Here is a 20281-nt window from a genome sequence, read left to right on the forward strand (position 1 = left end):
TTTTAAACATACTCAGCATATTTATATAAAATTCGACTTAAATATTTACAGCAAAGCATAGCCTATTAGCTTCATCTACTAGAATATTTACAAAGCAATATACTCAAGTCACTAAAGTTGGATCCTACCTGTGTCACATGGAGCAGTTTAACAAGTCTAAAGAGCTTTAAAGCTATTTATACAAAACATCAAGCCCTTAAACAGTAAAGGGCTCACCAACACAAACAAAACTAGAGCGAAATTGATGAAGTTGGATTAGGATCGATGCCCATATCTGAAAAAAAATGAAGAACAACATAGTGAGTTTTGCAACTCAGTGAGTAAGCAGAGCATCTATAGCCCCACAAGAGACAGTTGTATAATTAGTAAACTCTCAGCTAAAATAAATTCACCTTAATAATAGTGAAAAAATTATACTCAAACACAATGATAATTAATTATAAATATCAAACATTCAAACTTCTTTATTTATAACAATATACGCGAAAGGTTATCTAATCCAGAAAGTCAAAATAACAGACAGAAATCACACTTAGGTTATTTTCTTTCGTATGGGTTCTGAAACAGACATGTTCCACTAGTTTTGTGGACATGAAACAGACAGGAACCATTTCATCTCATATGGTCCTGAAAAATGCAATTATATACTGACAAGGTGCACCAAGTCTAGCGCTTACTGCCGCTAGCTGCAGTTTCTGTCATAGAACCTTCCAAAATATTTTGACATACAAATTATGATCAAGTTAAAGGTTGTCAACAAATCAATAAATACATCATCAATTCAATAGTAATAATTCATGTAATAACTTTATCTAAATTCAATACTAAATTTACTTTCAAAGTTTATATGCAAGATAATATTTATATTTTAGTTTAATTTTTTAAATAACCACTTCATTCATTTCAACGTAAAATATCATGTTTCAAGTGAAATTTTCTTTGCAAAATATTTAACATAAACATCATATTAACAAATAAGTTAGTAAATAATTAAATAATAAATTATAAAATTATTTTCAATAGTTATAAAAATGATGTGAATGCTAAAATTTAACTATAAATACAAAGTTTACTCACATACTAAAATCCAAGAGAAGAATTTCTACTCCATATGTTCCAACAAGCAAGGAGAGTGGTTCCCTTGAGTATCTAATACCGCAAACATAACAATAATAACTCTAATAAGTTAATCTTAACATCAATTGATATAATAGAATCTATATATCAAATAATCCCAAATTCTATCTTACCCTAACCCTAAATTTTCGGATTTATTAATACCCATAATTATAAACATGACAAAAATTAAAGATATAGATAATTATTAAGTTAAAGAATCACCTTAATGACTTGATAATTGGTAATACTTGAATTAAAAATTATCTCCCTCTTCTTTAAGTTTAGGCTACTTTAATGGAGTTTTGGAATAATACCAACATAAGAGAGCATACTTGATAGGGTATAATAAAGTTAGTGTAGAAAAAGAATAGTAAAATTAATTGAAATAAAAATATATGGAATTATTGTTGAAGAAGTGACAATAGAAGGAGAGATCAGCAGAGTATTGGCGATGAGGATTTCTGAAGCAATGTAATAACGTGTGTGTATTGCTGGATTCAAGGGTTCTTTGTGCCGTTAGAGTAGAAGAAAAGAAGGAAAAAGGTTATGGGCTTGGCCCATCTGTGTTTTTTTTTTTCATTTTTTTGGGCCCTACAATGATTATTCTAATTAGACAATTTGAAAACTTGTCTGAGAGGAATTAAACGTTGAAATAGAGAACTAAAAGAGAGTATGTCTTGAATAATTAAGATGGAAATAATATATTCTTAACATGTAAAAGTAGATGTATAAGTTTATCTATATTATTTTTAAAATATGTTTTTTTTTCTACTAATGTCATGTTAGCAACGTCGTTTACTTGACAAAATTTTAGAATCAATCACTCAATTTTTGTCAAATCACCTATTATTTTCAAATCAGCAAAAAAAAAAAAAAATATATATATATATATATACAAAAAAAATATCTATATTTATTATATCTTACCGTTATAAATAATACAATAAATTTATAATTCCCAATAATCAATTTCTATAAATAACTCATTAAATGTAATAAACATCCATATTACAAATGTCATAATAATATTATTAATCACAATAAATTTTATGTTACAAATATTCAAATTTCATACTATTTGTCCTACTTATAGAAGTCTCTTATCACTATTCCTTCAAATAACATCAAATTTAGCATAAGAAATTTATTTCGGAACTACACAAAATCTCAAACTTACTCAATGGAACATCATTCTTTGGACAATATTACCAAACAAACAGACAATTAGTTTATCAAAGCTTGCGTAGTTCGTCTATGAAAAACATTAACAACCACAATGAAGAGGAACCTCTTTGCTTAGAAATGATTATATTAGATGAAAAAGAGACAACTACATTTGTGGCACATAAGGTAACTGTATATACTTTTCATAATCTCATCTATCAAATTATTAGTTACTAACCCAATACTTATTTCAAATCAAAGTGATACAACACTTTTTGTACTATTTGATGGCGAAGAAAAAAAAATTGTTGGACAAAGCTGCTTCAAACCTAATGACACTTCAAAAAAATAATGACATTGAAGCACCACCCCAATTGAAAAATTTGTGTAACATTATACTTATATTTGAAGTTAAAGTAAATGATTTTAATCTCAAAAAATGTTGTTAATAATACACTGTTTCTAAAACATTTGTTCCAACAAAAAATATTGAATCTCAACACCCATTGCAACAAATAAAACAGATAATACTAAAAAAAATCACTTATTCAAGACATCATTTTTATTTTTAATTTAAATTATTCATTGATTATAGGAACAAACTTCGCCAACACTAATATCATCAGACGAAAATCAAATACCCACAAAGAGATTAAGGAGAAAGAAAATCATACAAATTCAAGACACATCTTTCGAAAAAGAACATACATGCAAAGATGGAACAAACAACATAATAGAAAGTGCATACAACTTAACAATTCATAAAGAACATGTCTTTCCAAGAATCTACGACTAATAAAAAAAGAAAGCAACAACTCTAACAACAACCAATAAAAAAAAGAGGACGAGCGCTACATAAAACGACTAAGTTTATCAACTAAAACAAAAGCAAAAATCAAACCACCAAATAAAAATATCACTTTGTACAATTACAACATCCAAATCTTTTGTACTATAAATTATTTTAAATAAAACATCTTTTAAATTTAACTTTAGTTTACACATTTAATTTAATTCTATAAAATATAACAATTTTTAATATTTATTATATACTATTATTAATTTACCGTCTTGTCCCGCGCATGGCGCAAGTCTCATTCTAGTATGGATGAAGATGTTAAGGCATTGGAAATATTTAAGTTTTAAGACAAACACTTCTTGCTATCTACTTTGACTATGTAGAGATGTATTCGTGGCAAACCATAAATAATCAAACCCTAATCTCTTGGTGATTTAATTTTTCTTAATCTAACCAACTGTCAATTCCTTGATCAATTAACTATGACAAGAGGTTAAGCACAATTTTTTATTTAAAACCACACAATTCTTAAAGATTAATCCTAATTGATTTTATATCACTTAACAAAATTAGTTTTAGATCCTTAAAGAACTATGAAAAGAAATCTCAAGCTAATTTTAGTGATTAACTTTTCCAAGGTAATAGAAGAAATCAAGACGAATTAAAATTATTTTCCAATACATTATAATTCTTAAGATGAAGAATGAAACTTACTTCTTGAATAAAACATCAACGCATTAATCAATAATAGAAAAACAATAATATTAATCCATCAAAATAAACAGAATTTTTAACTTTAACAGAAAATAATTAATTGCTCATAATACGAAAACAAAACAACGAACAAGTATAAAGTGCTCAGAGATCAGCTAAGCTCTCCACGGAAAAATTCCTTAGACTTATTTATATTTTAACCTAAACCTAACTTTTAAATTCAAAACCAAATTAAATCAAGTCAAATCTCTCCTAATCAATTTTAACTAAAAGTAATCTTCTCCTTGTAATTGAAATTCCAAAGCCTGGCCGTTACTTAGAGTGTCTCGTATTCATTGAAATCATGACCTTGTAATTAGTCCTGGACTTGAAGAATTGGCGTGGCACTTGGAGGTTTGGAGTGGACTTGGCATGGCACTTGGGTGAAGTGGCGTGGCACACCAATGGTTTGCTTCTTGGAGGCTTCCTGGTTTTGGTCCAGCATGCCACTTTGGGGAGTGGCGTGGAATGCCCTTGCTTGGAGGGGTTGAAGGCGTTGCACGCCTATGGTGGCGTGGCACGCCCTTGCTTCATTGGGTCTCTGGAGGTGTCTTCTTGATTGAGTGGCATGGCACGCCCTTACTGGTGGCTCTCCTGGAAGTCGGCCCAGTATTGCACGCCTATGGTGGCGTGGCACGCTACCTTCCATGCTCCTTCTTGCCTTATCAAAGGTGTGGCACTTGAGAAGTGGCGTGGCACGCCATGCATGAAGGACTGCTTGCTGGCTCTTGGAATTTGGCCCAGCGTTGCGCACCATCCTCCTTTGCTTGTCTTTCTTTCTCTTTATTCTTGTTAAAACTCTTTTACCAATCTCCTACAAAAACATAAATTACTCAAAGTAACATCAACTAAAACACAAAATTTAAAAAAAAAATCACTAACTTTATTAAGAAAAAAGACGAGGAAAACTATCAAAAGATGCTCATGCATCAAAAACCTACATTAAGTTAAAATAAACACAAACCAACAAAGGCTCAATTCGGTCGCTCCAAGTTTCAAGCGTGCTTAAGTCTCTTAAATTTCAAAATTTACAACTTAATCCCTAAACTTATACTCCCTTAGTCATTTTAGTCTTTGATCGGTTAACAACAACAGTTTGATGTGCCATATCAACTAACATGTTAGCATACAATGTAGCATCTCAGATCATTGGCCAACACCAAGTTGACTAACAGTTGACTGACTATAAAATAAATTATTTACGAAATAATTTCTTGAGGATTACAGAAGAAACACATTTGCAATTTCAAAAAACCAAGTTCAACCAACCTCTAAAAGGAAAAATGGAAGTAACATTTTGTTAACTAATGTAGGCACACAAGAGCAAGCAACACGAGCCTATGACATAGCAGCAATTAAGTACAGAGAAATTAATGCTGTGAGCCTGTGACCAACTTTGATTTAAGTAATTACATCACATGGTTGAAGCCTTCACACCAATACTCCCAACACCCTAAACTTGAGACTCAAGTACTACTAAACTCCAAACACTTACTTCTCCATCCAACTATACTCCAAATCCAATATAACATTCAAAACCATTACACACATGAAAAGACCAACATATAGACTTGTGACTTAAAATATCTTTTTCAGCAACCTATAAACATCTACGGCAAAAGCATTTCCCAGTGCTAACCCAGCAATAAGGCCACCGACATATCCAATTAGAATTACCACCCAATTAGATTCAAAGAAAGATTCCAGATTCAGTGTCTTGATGATCACCATCAGTTGTTGGTAGTGGAAGCTTAGAATGATCTTCACATTTCTTCACCAATCGGAATCCCGCACAAATCTTTGTTTCCCTTAAATGAATTATCATCAAATGTTGAAAGTTGGCCATTTTCTGGGATTGGACCTGAGAGATTGTTGAAAGACACATTGAAGAAATCCAAGAAGGTTAGCCCTGCGAGTTGTTGAGGAATATTTCCTGACAGGCTATTAAGAGAAAGGTCCAGCACTTCAAGATTTGAAAGCTTCCCCAAGGAAGATGGGATGCTGCCAGTAAACATGTTATTGGACAAATTGAGCACAACAAGACCATTCAAACTTCCCATGATATCTGGAATCTCACCATAAATTTTGTTACATGAAAGATCAATGGCTACCATGTGACGAAGGTATTGCCCGCCAAGATAATCCATGACAACTCCTTTGTTGGACATTGAAAATAAATTCGAATCAAGATCTGCAACCTCATTCCCAATGAAAATCTCGTCCTTGAAATCCAGATGTCTTTTGTTGGATATGATCATCGATTTGAAGCACATGATTATTTCTGATGTTAAATTCATTGAGAAACCATTTTGAGAAAGATCCATGATTCGAAGCTGGGGAAATGTGTATTTCAATGGACACATTATAGCTCCGTGAAATTCATTATTACTTAAAGAAACAACCTTTAACTTAGGAAGAGATCCTAACCAGAAAGGAAATGAGTCATTGAAATGGTTATGTCTCACATCAAGAAACTCTAGCCTTCTGCAATTGACAAGTGCTCTTGGTAATTGACCGTACAACTTGTTAGAACTAAAATCGATAAACCGAAGGACATTTCTTTTCACATAAATTTGAGGAATATTGCCTGTCAATTTGTTTCCTGAGATATTCAAAAGTTGAAGGGATTGGCTAAAGCTTCCCAAACATGATGGAATCATGCCAACTAAATTGTTAGAAGATAAATCAAGATCCCCAAGTGACTGCAGGTTGCATATGGAGGGGGATATTTCTCCCATCAATAGGTTGTTGGAAATTTCCAAACTCTGAAGGGTTGTTTTGTTCCATAACCAACTCGGTATTGTCTTTATGCTGTTGTCTGATATGTAAAGATCAGTCAACTCTTGCAAGTGTTGTATAAAAATTGGGAAAATGAACAATGTTACATGAGCTTAAATGCAACACTTGAATTTGAGCAGGAAATGTTACGTTGGAAGTGTTGTTCCCTTCATGAAAAGACAATTTGTTACCTCCGCCTAAACCAAGTGCAGTAAGCTTCTTGAGCTTTGAAAGCATGTCAAGCTCGATTTGTCCTTCCAACATATTATCAACTAGATCAAGATATGTAAGATTCTCTAACATGAAGAGGAAATAGGGAATTTCACCTTGAAGATTATTCTCTTTAAGATCCAAGCGATTTAGAGTGGTTAGATTCATTATCCAAGTTGGAACTTCCCCAGCCACCAGCCAGATTGCATGAAGTCAATGCAAGTCACTGAATTGGAGGAAGGGTTGTTACATTGACAGCTCTATTTTGAGAGAATAAAGACAATTTGTTGTGAGACAAGCCAAGACCATTAAGCATCTTTAGCTTCAAAAACATGTCAAGTGCTAGATGGCCTTCGAAAAAATTATAATCCAAGAATAAATTTACAAGATTCTCAAATCCAAAAAGAGAGTGAGGGATTTCACCATCAAAGCTGTTATTGGTAAGATCTAACAGAGCAAGTTGGGTGAGGTTGCCAATCGAAGAAGGAATGACCCCATAAAAATTGCAACTTGAAATCTCGAACCAATTTAAAGAAGTGAGGTTTTCAATGGATGTTGGAAGTGTGCCATAAAAACTTGTGCGTGGGAGGTATATGGTGACTAATGTCTTTGAGAAAAAATTAGGCAGCAAACCCCTAAGATTTTGGTTTTCTCCCAAATCCAAGACTGTTAAGTTTGGAAGATGGAATATACCTAGCGGAAATTCACCATGCAGTTCACAATTGAAAAGAGAAAGCATTTGCAAAGATGTAAGGTTTGTGAGTGTATGAGGTAAAGATGATGAAATGGTCACAAAATTAAGACGAAGGTGTTCAAGTCTAGTTGTGTTTTGGGTTAAGCTTGTGAGAGTGGATGCCTTGAGTTGCAAGTTGTTGATTAGATAGTATGGACGTGACTCAAGAGTATAGCTGCGAAGATCAAGGGACAACAAGTTGGACAATTGTGAAACTTGAGGTGGAACTTCACCAGAGAATGTGTTTTCATTGCCATGAGAAAGATTCAAATGCCTCAGTTGTGACAAGTCACCTATCCTGGCTGGAATTTGTGAGTGATTGAAGTCATTATCTGAAAGATCAAGGCTTTGAAGATGCACAAGTGAGAAAAGGGTGCTATTGGGATCCATGAAACCATAGAGCAGGCTGCTACTAAGATCAATGGAAATGACATGACCTGTGAGCTCGTCGCATTCAATGCCATCCCAGGAGCAGCAATCTGTGGTTGGAATCCCGGAAACAGTTTTAGGATAACTGAAAGGACTGTAAGAAGCGTACTTACTTCTGATGAAGCTTTGTTTAAAGTTCAGCAAGGCATTGCTTTCATGTTGATTGCACTCATGACGATGATGAGTAGTAGTTGAATCATTCAAAGTTAAACAGTTTGTGACAAGGAGAAGAAACTGTATGGACAAAGCAGTAAAACACAAGAACCTCATCATTGTCGATATATCGCAACAGATTTCAATGGATGAAAGGTTTGGGACACTACAATTGGTTTTTATAGTGAAGCAGTACTGGTGATACTAAATTCCAATAATTAATAGTGTGTTACTGCAAACATTTCAAAGTTCAAAGCACATGCAGGATGGCTTAGACATTCATGTAATTTACTCTCTCTTTGTCACACTCATATTTGACTTTGGTTACTTGCATTCTGTTGTTTTGCTTAATTAATTTTCCCTCTTTAATTTTTTAAATCATGTATAGAAGATTCTTGTTCACAGGTCTATTTCATGAGTCTACCTCCAGAAACATCGCCCTTTTTGGTTTCTAAAGTCTAATCTCTCCCTTCTTGTACATGCAGTTTGGGTTGAATTATTGATCAATTTATATAAACTAATTGAATCTATCTCAGTTCCGTACCCAACACGAGCCTAGCTTTATTTTGAGCTCGTCAGTTTTTCAACATTGACTCGGTAAACTAAACTTACTTGGAGTCTTTGACATAGGAAGAGAGCTCAAATTTCTTGGTGCTGTAGTTTCAATTTTTTGAATAGAAATAATTTTTTCCAAGTACACATGATTGAAAAAGTAACTACTAAATCAGCAGCAAATTATGATATTTTTCACTTCAGTTACAACGATAAATTGTTAATTTAGCAGCCTTAGCTTTAGCAAGTGATTAGAAAGAAATTAAATTAAATTTACAACTTAAAGCATATTGCCAGGTTGTTTTCTTTTTCTTTAATGAGCAGAAGCCTCAAGTCTCAACACTTAAAAAAGTGGAGCATTATCTTTAAGACAAATACAGATATATAGAAATTAAGTTCCTTTGCTTGTGAATACAGAGATATACAGGATTTGGATGTTGGATGTAATTCAGTTTTGTTAGGAAATCTCAATGTTGTTATTACTGTTGGCCCAATTGATCCTGCTTATAATATTTTACAAGTTATCCTGTCGTGGCATAAGCACAAGAGAGAGTAGGCAAAGGGAAATGAATTATTTAAGCAAAGAACACAATGTACGGCTTTTCTTTTTCAAAAATAGCAAAAGCAAAATAGACATACAACACACTATATTATCTTTTTACCTTGCCTACTTTTATTTGGGTTCACACATAGTTGACTCTTAAATAAGAGAAACACAATAACTTTAAATACAACACAAAAATGAAAATAATCTAAGATTATACACATGAAAAGACCAACATCAAGACTTGTGACTTAAAAGATCCTTTTCAACAACCTAAAAACATCTCCAGCAAAAGCATTTCCCAGTGCTAATCCAGCAATAAGGCCACCCCCATATCCGATTAGAATTACCATCCAATTAAATTCAAAGAAAGATTTTGATTCAGAGTCTTGATCACCATCAAGAGTTGGTAGTGGAGGTTTAGAGTGATCTTCACATTTCTTCACTAGTTGAACCCCACATAAACCTTTGTTTCCCTTGAAAGAACTATTTTCAAATGTGGAAAATTGTCTATTTTCTGGTATTGGACCTGAGAGATTGTTGAAGGACACATTGAAGAAATCCAAGAAGGTTAGCCCTGTGAGTTGTTGAGGAATATTCCCTGACAAGCTATTGAGAGAAAGGTCCAGTACTTCAAGATTTGAAAGCTTTCCGAAGGAAGATGGGATGCTGCCAGTAAACATGTTATTGGACAAATTGAGCACAACAAGCCTATTCAAACTTCCCATGATATCCGGAATCTCACCAGAAATTTTGTTGCATGAAAGATCAATGGCTATCATATAATGAAAGTATTGATCCCCATGATAATTCATGACAACTCCTTTGTTGGATATTGAAAATGAATATGAATCAATATCAATCAAAGAATGTTGCAATCGATAAATGTCGTTTTTGAGATGTACTTGATTACTTGTGTTGGAAAGTGTCATCGATTTGAAGTTCTTGAATATTTCTGATTGTCATGGCCCAAAACGAGCCATGACCAGCGCTCAGGAAAATAATCCCTAGCAAGCCTAACCGACTCAACGATAAATTGAATAAAAAAATAACAAATATTTGAAATAGAAAATAATCTGCAAGACTTTATTTGGTTTTAGCACTTTACCAAATATGTGAAAGAAGTATAAAGAGATGCAAAAGTTACAAGATAGGTTTTTGTTAAAAATATGCGGTTGACATTCACCGACTCACATTTTCTTGACAGCTCAGATGTACATAGCAATCTTCACTTCGTTCGTCAATCTCCTCAAAATACCTTCCTACTTCATACTCTCCTTGGTTCTGTAGTATATATCTATGGAAGCAACCGGTCTTACGTCATGTCTTAGAATTACAACTTTTCGAACTTCAGCATCAATAAGCTGTGTCCTAATGAATTAACGTATCGTTTGCTATCTGGGAATCGCACGTAACACCGAAACAAGCACGGGTTTACTCAAAGGGATTCGAAACCTAGAAAGAGAAGAGCAAACATCACAGATGGTGTTTGCACGAACGTGGAAGGATGTTTAAGATTGTAATTAAACAATGATGTACAGAAACAATGAAGTGTCCCAGAAAGAGAGTCAAATGAATCTTAACGAGAAAATCTGAATCAAAAAAATTTTGATAGAAACAATAAAAGAAAAGATAGTGCATTAGGTCAAAACAAGTTTAAGTTGGATCAAAGAAGTACAAAGTTCACTAAAAGAAGGTAACCAAAGTCAATGGCAGTGTTTTTTTTTTTTTTTCAAAAAGATTTAAGTGGATGATTAGGGACACAATAAGGCAAGAAAAGAATCAAATCAATAACTTTTCCAAAGAAGATCTGAAACAAGAATTCCAAGAGAATACTAGAAGATATGATGTAACATAGTAAAACAATTTCAAATTACATCAAGGAGTTACATAGTTCACGTAAAGGAATGCAATGTCAGCACCTGTGTTGTCGAGAATATATGGTATAGCCAAAAGCACGATCAGATTGAGATATGCATAAGATGTAGGACATGAAATAAAATAATCAAATTTCATTTCAACAAGAATTGAAACAAGGAACTCCCGATATGAAATATAGAAGGAACGATACGTCAAATCACGTGGCACGATTATAGCGCATACTTCAACACAAACTATCCCAAGAAGAACACCTAATGTTCCCAAACATAACAATTACCATTACTTGGATAAAGAAACGAAGGAGTTTAGAAGAACTATTCCTTGCAGGTTATAAATTCTACCCCTTTGTATGCACCATACTCAATAATCATACCACACGATGTGACAACGCTAGATAGAATATAGATTTTTTTTCCCCAACAAAACTAGAAAGCAAGCAAAACAAAATAAAGTCAAGCATAACAATATCATCATAGCATAAAAGGTTTTAGGGCATAAGTAAATGTTGAAATCACCGAAAAAGCTTCACAATATTCTTTATCAACATCATCAAGACTCTAAAAATACCAAAATAATGAGTATTACAAATAATTGAAAGAGCAGATTAGAAAAAAGGACATAGATGTTACACCCAAAATTAGAAACTAGTATATAAAAAAATGGTATCACCTGAAACTTTCTACTTTTAAACATCAACAACAATAACAAAACAAAATATTCAAACACAATCAATCAAAGTATAGTAATAAAGAAGGTATTTAGAACAAGCAAAGGTAATATAAAAAAAAATCTAAAATAAATGAACCAACTAAAAATAGAAAACACATGAAAAGAAAAGAAAATATTGACAATTTTATGCCTCCACACTCAAGCTATGATCAATCCATACCCATAATTTTTCAGGTCAACAAGTTATAATGACGTAACTCAAGATCAAACCCATTGACTCAAAGTGAACCAATCGGTTTCTTTAGAGTTTAGACATCCACAATCTTCATACATTGCAAACAAGCACCAAAGTTGTCCTAAAATTAAAAAATCAATAAGGAGAAAAACTCATAGAAAGAATTTGTTCAACTTTAAGGAATTAGATATCCAATCTTTTCCATCTGAAATCGCCAGAAATTCTTTCCAAGATCTAAGACCTACAATCTCAATCTCACGAACCCAAAAAACCAATTTCTTCAAATCTTTGAGAATAATGACAATAGTTGAGAACAGAGGAATTTTCAAAAAAAAGCAAGGGTTAAGAAAATGTTCGAGTTTCAAATCTTAGCCAAAAAGCAAAGTTCATCACCAAAAGAATAAAAGACAAATATCACCAAAACAAATAAAATTATGAGAGCTGATTCTAACACACTCTCATCCATACATAAACAAAATTTTTGTCATGATAATACACATAAAATAGGTTGTTTGAGCTACCCTTTAGTAAGGCATTCGCGTCTAAATATAATCCACTGTTGCAACAATGAAATCAAAGCATAGCACATAATTATTAAAAGACACAGACACAGACACATCAGATGTGGTGTGCACTTCTAAAATCAGACCAATAAAATTATTTCGACTTTCAATTTCAAAATAATGAACATGATCATAAAACTCACTTGAAAGTATGAAGTCATTTCGACATGATCACGAAAAAAAGTTTCTTAATCTAACTAATGATAAACTTGAAAAAGTATAAAGGTAGTATAATAGAAAGCCTTTTGATATTTACTTCCATCTAAATAATATGGAAAGGATCCCATTGAATAGATGAAAAATTGTGTGAACCAATAAAACAATATATGTAAGCATCCAAAAATTAAATAATTTCTCTCTTTGTTCCTCAATTTAAGTCTCTGCCAAGTTAGCTCTCACCTCTTTTTTTTTTCAAGCACATTAACAAATAACAGTTCATACTTATATATAATCAAAAGGTAGGAACGTATATAAATTTAGGAACAATGTCTTTTTTTTTTTGGCACCTACACCCAATGAGAACTTGAAACACGCTTTTTTGGAACTGACCATATTTCTATCAATCTATTTTTCTTTGTTTGTGTACGAAACCATTTTTCTTGAACACATTTCAGATATATAACTCCATAAACATCAAACTAGCAAGGAGAAAACAAAACAATGCTCAATCAGGACAGAAGCATACAATTAGAAGCAATCATCTAAAATTCAAATAACCCCTTATGCCATCTAGCCACACAAATTGTTCCTGAAAACCAGTAGCTGCTGAATATACTCCTTAATTTGTTGTCATCATTTCAAAAGCCTTAACCTCTCCATTCAAGTATCATATATTTTATAGAAATCTCTTGAAATAACTAACTTCTTTCACAAACATCACATTTCACAAAAATCATCATAATTCAGCAACAATAGAAAAATCATAGAACATAATCACAATAATTCCGTGACAGAAAAACCATGTCCAACAACATAATACTATAATAAAACCAGATCATCAAATTAGAAAAATTCAAACAAATTTCTAAATCGAAAAGATCTTCGATCCATCTAACTAGTCACCCAAATAATTCTCTATACCTAAACAGATAAAATCACCAGTTCGCCAAACAACAATAACACTCCATTATATGTTCATCACAGAGTTCTTCTCCTTGAAAAACTGAATAACAGTTTTCAAAATTCTTAATTTAAAAGAAAGGATCACAAGCAACTCAAAATTTAGTCATAACTCCAAAGATTATCAACATAAAAATAAAAATTCAGATATCGCTTATCAAGTCCAAAACAAAGCGTTTCAAAAGTATATATTCGAATAAAATTAATATTTTAAAATAAGATAAGGCTTTATCAAACATATATATATAGTCTCATGTAAATTTCTAAAGTATGAATTTTATAAAAATAATTATTCAGCTATAATAAATCAATTATTCTAATCAAATCAAAGTTCTTCAATAACAGCTGATGATATATTTCCAGAAAAATTATTCTGAGAAAGATCAATGATGTGAAGATTCAAGAATGTGCATTTTGATGGGCACTTTATAGCTCCATGAAATTCATTATTACGTAAAGAAATAACCTTCAATTTGGGAAGAGATCCTAACCAGAAAGGAAATGAGTCATTGAAATGGTTATGTCTCACATCAAGAAACTCTAGCATTCTACAATTGACCAATGCTCTTGGTAACTGACCGTACAACTTGTTATAACTAAAATCAATCACCTGAAGTGCATTTCTTTTCACATAAGTTTGAGGAATAATTCCAACCAATTTGTTTCCTCCGAGCCTCAAAATTCGCAGAGATCGGCTAAAACTTCCCAAACATGATGGAATCATGCCAACTAAGTTGTTGTAAGATAAACCAAGTTCCACAAGTGACTGCAGGTTGCATATGGAGGGGGATATTTCTCCTATCAATAGGTTGTTGGAAATAACCAAACTCTGAAGAGTTGTTTTGTTCCATAACCAACTCGGTATTGTCTTTATGCTGTTGTTTGATAGGTAAAGATCAGTCAACTCTTGCAAGTGTTGTATAAAATTGGGAAAATGAACTAAGTTGCATGAACTTAATTGCAATAATTGAATTTGAGAAGGAAATGTTACGTTGGAAGTGTTGTTCCCTTCATGAAAAGACAATTTGTTGCCTCCGCCTAAACCAAGTGAAGTAAGCTTCTTGAGCTTTGAAAGCATGTCAAGTTCGATTTGTCCTTCCAACATATTATCGACTAGAGAAAGAACTGTAAGGTTCTCTAACGTGAAGAGGAAATAGGGAATTTCACCTTGAAGATTATTTTCTTGAAGATCCAAGTGATTTAAAGTGGTTAGATTCATTATCCAAGTTGGAACTTTCCCAGCCAGATTGCATGAAGCCAATGCTAGCCACTGAATTGGAGGAAGGATTGTTGCATTGACAGCTCTATTTTGAGAGAATAAAGAAAATTTGCTGTGAGACAAGTCAAGACCATTAAGCATCTTTAGCTTCAAAAACATGTCAAGTGCTAGATGGCCTTCGAAAAAATTATAATCCAAGAATAAATTTACAAGATTCTCAAGTTCAAAAAGAGAGCCAGGGATTTCACCATCAAAGCTGTTATTGGTAAGATCTAACAGAGCAAGTTGGGTGAGGTTGCCAATCGAAGAAGGAATGACCCCATAAAAATTGCAACTTGATATCTCGAACCAATTTAAAGAAGTGAGGTTTTCAATGGATGTTGGAAGTGTGCCATAAAAACTTGTGCTTGGGAGGTATATGGTGACTAATGTCTTTGAGAGAAAATTAGGCAGCAAACCCCTAAGATTTTGGTTTTCTCCCAAATCCAAGTCTGTTAAGTTTGGAAGATGGAATATACCTAGTGGAAATTCACCATGCAGTTCACAATTGAAAAGAGAAAGCATTTGCAAAGATGTAAGGTTTGTGAGTGTATAAGGTAAAGATGATGAAATGGTAACAAAATTAAGACGAAGGTGTTCAAGTCTAGTTGTGTTTTGGGTTAAGCTTGTGAGAGTGGATGCCTTGAGTTGCAAATTGTTGATTAGTTCATATGGACGTGACTCAAGAGTATAGCTGCGAAGATCAAGGGATAACAAGTTGGACAACTGTGAAACTTGAGGTGGAACTTCACCAGAGAATGTGTTTTCATTGCCATGAGAAAGATTCAAATGCCTCAGTTGTGACAAGTCACCTATCCTAGCTGGAATTTGTGAGTGATTGAAGTCATTATCTGAAAGATCAAGGCTTTGAAGATGCACAAGTGAGAAAAGGGTGCTATTGGGATCCATGGAACCATAGAGCAGGCTGCTACTAAGATCAATGGAAATGACATGACCTGTGAGCTCATCGCATTCAATTCCATCCCAGGAGCAGCAATCTGTGGTTGGAATCCAGGAAACAGTTTTAGGATAACTGAAAGGACTGTAAGAAGCATACTTACTTATGATGAAGCTTTGTTTAAAGTTCAGCAAGGCATTGCTTTCATGTTGATGGCACTCATAATGATGATGAGTAGTAGTTGAATCATTCAAACTTAAACAGTTTGTGGCAAGGAGAAGAAATTGTATGGACAAAGCAATAAAACACAAGGACCTCATCATTGTCTATATATCGCAACAGATTTCAATGGATGAAAGGTTTGGGACACTACAATCGGTTTTTATAGTGAAGCAGTACTGGACAACTGGTGATACTAAATTCCAATAATTAATAGTGTGTTAATGCAAACATTTCAAAGTTCAAAGCACATGCAGGATGGCTTAGACATTCATGTAATTTACCTCTCTCTCTGTCACGCTCATATTTGACTTTGGTTACTTGCATTCTGTTGTTTTGCTTAATTAATTTTCCCTCTCTAACTTTTTTAAATCATGTATAGAAGATTCTTGTTCACAGGTCTATTTCATGAGTCTTTACCTCCAGAAATTTCGCCCTTTTTGGTTTGTAAAGTCTAATCTCTCCCTTCTTGTACATGCAGTTTGGGTTGAATTATTGATCAATTTATATAAACTAATTGAATCTATCTCACTTCCGTACCCAACACGAGCCTAGCTTTATTTTGAGCTTGTCAGTTTTTCAACATTGATTCGGTAAACTAAACTTACTTTGAGTCTTTGACATAGGAAGATAGCTCACATTTCTTGGTGCTGTAATTTCAATTTTTTTAATAGAAATAATTTTTTTCATGTACACATGATTGAAAAAGTAACTACTAAATCAGAAACAAATTATGATATTTTTCACTTCAATTACAACAATAAATTGTTAAAGCCTTAGCTTTATCAAGTGATTGAGAGAAATTAAATTAAATTTACAACTTAAAGCATATTGCCAGGTTGTTTTCTTTGAGGAGTGCTAGAGGGCCAGCAAGTTTTGTGATTTGTAGCCATCAATTAGTCATCATTGGTGTTTTTAATGGTGTGAGATTTTATCTAATGGTGTGGAATTAATCACTTTTCTTTTGCTGGTTAAGTACTGGCCAAATTTTAATAACAGTGTTTCTCTCTAGACTTTCTCAATACAAAAATATAGAAATTAAGTTCCTTTGCTTGTGAATACAGAGATATACAGGATTTGGATGTTGGATCTAATTCAGTTTTGTTAGGAACTCTCAATTTTGTTATTACTGTTGGCCCAATTGATCCTGCTTATAATCTTTTACAAGTTATCCTGTCGTGGCATAAGCACAAAAGAGAGTATGCAAAGGGAAATGAATTATTTAAGCAAAGAACACAATGTACGGCTTTTCTTTTTTTAAAAATAGCAAAAGCAAAATAAATATACAACACACTATATTATCTTTTTACCTTGCCTACTTTTATTTGGGTTCACACATAGTTGACTCTTAAATAAGAGAAACACAATAACTTTAAATGCAACACAAAAATGAAAATAATCTAAGATTACACAAAAGAAAAAACCAACATCAAGACTTGTGACTTAAAAGATCCCTTTCAACAACCTAAAAACATCTCCAGCAAAAGCATTTCCCAGTGCTAATCCAGCAATAAGGCCACCCCCGTATCCGATTAGAATTACCATCCAATTAAATTCAAAGAAAGATTTTGATTCAGAGTCTTGATCACCATCAAGAGTTGGTAGTGGAGGTTTAGAGTGATCTTCACATTTCTTCACTAGTTGAATCCCACATAAACCTTTGTTTCCCTTGAAAGAACTATTTTCAAATGTGGAAAATTGTCTATTTTCTGGTATTGGACCTGAGAGATTGTTGAACGACACATTGAAGAAATCCAAGAAGGTTAGTGCTGTGAGTTGTTGAGGAATATTCCCTGACAAGCTATTGAGAGAAAGGTCGAGCACTTCAAGATTTGAAAGCTTTCCCAGAGAAGACGGGATGCTGCCAATAAACATGTTGTTGGACAAATTGAGCACAACAAGGCCATTCAAACTTCCCATGATATCCGGAATCTCACCAGAAATTTTGTTGCATGAAAGATCAATGGCTACCATATAATGAAAGTATTGATCCCCATGATAATTCATGACAACTCCTTTGTTGGACATTGGAAATGAAAACAAATCAATATCAACCAAAGAATGTAGCAAATGATAAATGTCGTTTTTGAGATGTACTTGATGACTTGTGTTGGAAAGAGTCATCGATTTGAAACTCTTGATTATTTCCGATGACAAATTTCCAGAAAAATTATTCTCGGAAAGATCAATGATGTGAAGTTTCACGAATGTGCATTTTGATGGGCACTTTATAGCTCCATGAAATTCATTATCACGTAAAGAAATCACCTTCAATTTGGGAAGAGATCCTAACCAGAAAGGAAATGAATCATTGAAATGGTTATGGCTCAAGTCAAGAAGCTCTAGCATTCTACAATTGACCAATGCTCTTGGTAATTGACCATGCAACTTGTTAGAACTGAAATCAATCAACTGAAGGGAATTTCCTTTCACATAAGTTTGAGGAATATTGCCAGTCAATTTGTTTCCTGCAAGACTCAAAATTTGAAGAGATCGGCTAAAGCTTCCCAAACATGATGGTATCATACCAACTAAGTTGTTGGAAGATAAATCAAGATACACAAGGGATTGCAGATTGCATATCAAGGGGGATATTTCTCCTATCAATGGATTGTTGAAAATCATCAAACACTGAAGACTTGTTTTATTCCATATCCAATCTGGTATAGTCTTTATGCCATTGCATGGTAGATGAAGATCTGTCAGCTCTTGTAAGTGTTGTATAAAATTGGGAAAATGAACTAAATTGCATGATCTTAATTCTAAATATTGAATTTGAGAAGGAATGGTTACATTCGAAGTGTTCTTCCCTTCAGAAAATGACAATTTATTGCCTCCACCTAAACCAAGTGCAGTAAGCTTTTTGAGCTTTGAAACCATGTCAAGCTCGACATGTCCTTCCAACCAATTATCAGCCAGATTAAGGCCTGTAAGATTCTCCAACATGAAGAGGAAATATGGAATTTCACCTTGAAGATTATTTTTATAAAGATTCAAGTGATATAAAGAGGTTAGATTCATTATCCAAGTTGGAACTTTTCCAGTCAAATTGCATGAACCCAACCCTAACCACTGAATTGGAGGAATGATTGTCATATTGACAGCCCTATTTTGTGAGAACAAAGACAGTTTGTTGTAAGGCAAGTCTAGAACATTAAGCATCTTTAGTTTCAAAAACATGTCAAGTGCTAGTTGCCCTTCAAAGAAATTATAGCCCAGAGACAAAATTTCAAGATTCTCTAGTCTAAAAAGAGAGTGAGGGATTTCACCAACAAAGCCATTATAGGCAAGATCTAACTGAGCAAGTTGGGTGAGGTTGCCAAGCGAAGAAGGAATGGCCCCATAAAAACTGCATCTTGGAATCACAAAACAATTCAAAGAAGTGAGGTTTTCAATGGATGTTGGAATTGTGCCATAAAAACTTGTGCCATCAAGGATTATGTTGATGAATGAGCTTGAGTGAAAATTAGGCAGCATACCCCTAAGGTTTTGGTTTTGTCCCAAATTCAAGACTCTTAAGTTTGGGAGATGGAATATTCCAATTGGGAATTCACCATATAGTTCACATTGGCGAAGAGTGAGTTTTTGCAAGGATGTAAGGTTTGTGAGAGTATGAGGTAAAGATGATGAAATGGTCACAAAACTAAGACGAAGGTGTTCAAGTCTAGTTGAGTTTTGAGTTAAGCTTGTGAGAGTGGATGCCTTGAGTTGCAAATGGTTGATTAGATCATATGGAAGTGACCCAAAGGTATAGCTGCGAAGATCAAGGGACAACAAGTTGGACAATTGTGAAACTTGAGATGGAACCTCACCAGAGAATGTGTTTTCATTGCCGTGAGAAAGATTGAGATATCTTAGCTGTGAAAGCTCACCTATCTTAGCAGGAATTTGAGAGTGATTGAAGTCATTGTCAGAAAGATTGAGACTTCGAAGGTGCACAAGTGAGAAAAGGGTGCTATTGGGATCCATGGAACCATAGAGCTGGCCGCTACTGAGATCAATGCCAATCACATGACCTGTGAGCTCATTGCATTCAATGCCATCCCAGGAGCAGCAATCTGTGGCAGGAACCCAAGATGCAGTTTTAGGATAACTGATAGGATTGTAAGAAGCAGACTTACTTGTTAGAAAGGATTCCTTAAACTGCAACAGGGCATAGCTTTCATGCTCATGGCACTCATGATGATGAGTTGAATGATTCAAAG

The 20281-nt window shown here is 33.7% G+C and overlaps 1 protein-coding gene, 1 long non-coding RNA gene and 1 pseudogene across 2 annotated transcripts; all 3 read right to left on the bottom strand.

The window, feature by feature from the left end:
• Positions 1 to 1597, bottom strand: LOC107638131. Its single transcript, XR_001619741.2, has 3 exons — positions 1342 to 1597; positions 1078 to 1149; positions 1 to 274 (listed from the first exon to the last, which is right to left on the bottom strand). It is a non-coding gene; the product is annotated as an uncharacterized LOC107638131 (long non-coding RNA).
• LOC110271334 lies at positions 3881 to 9157 on the bottom strand (annotated as a pseudogene).
• Positions 9244 to 20276, bottom strand: LOC107637274 (the record flags this gene model as incomplete). Its single annotated transcript, XM_016340704.2, has 3 exons — positions 9244 to 10196; positions 14045 to 16075; positions 17550 to 20276. Coding segments are annotated over 3 exons (5469 nt in total), but the record flags the coding sequence as incomplete, so codon positions are not given.

Source organism: Arachis ipaensis, chromosome B04 (genome assembly GCF_000816755.2).
Source record: "Arachis ipaensis cultivar K30076 chromosome B04, Araip1.1, whole genome shotgun sequence".
Lineage (NCBI taxonomy): Eukaryota > Viridiplantae > Streptophyta > Magnoliopsida > Fabales > Fabaceae > Arachis > Arachis ipaensis.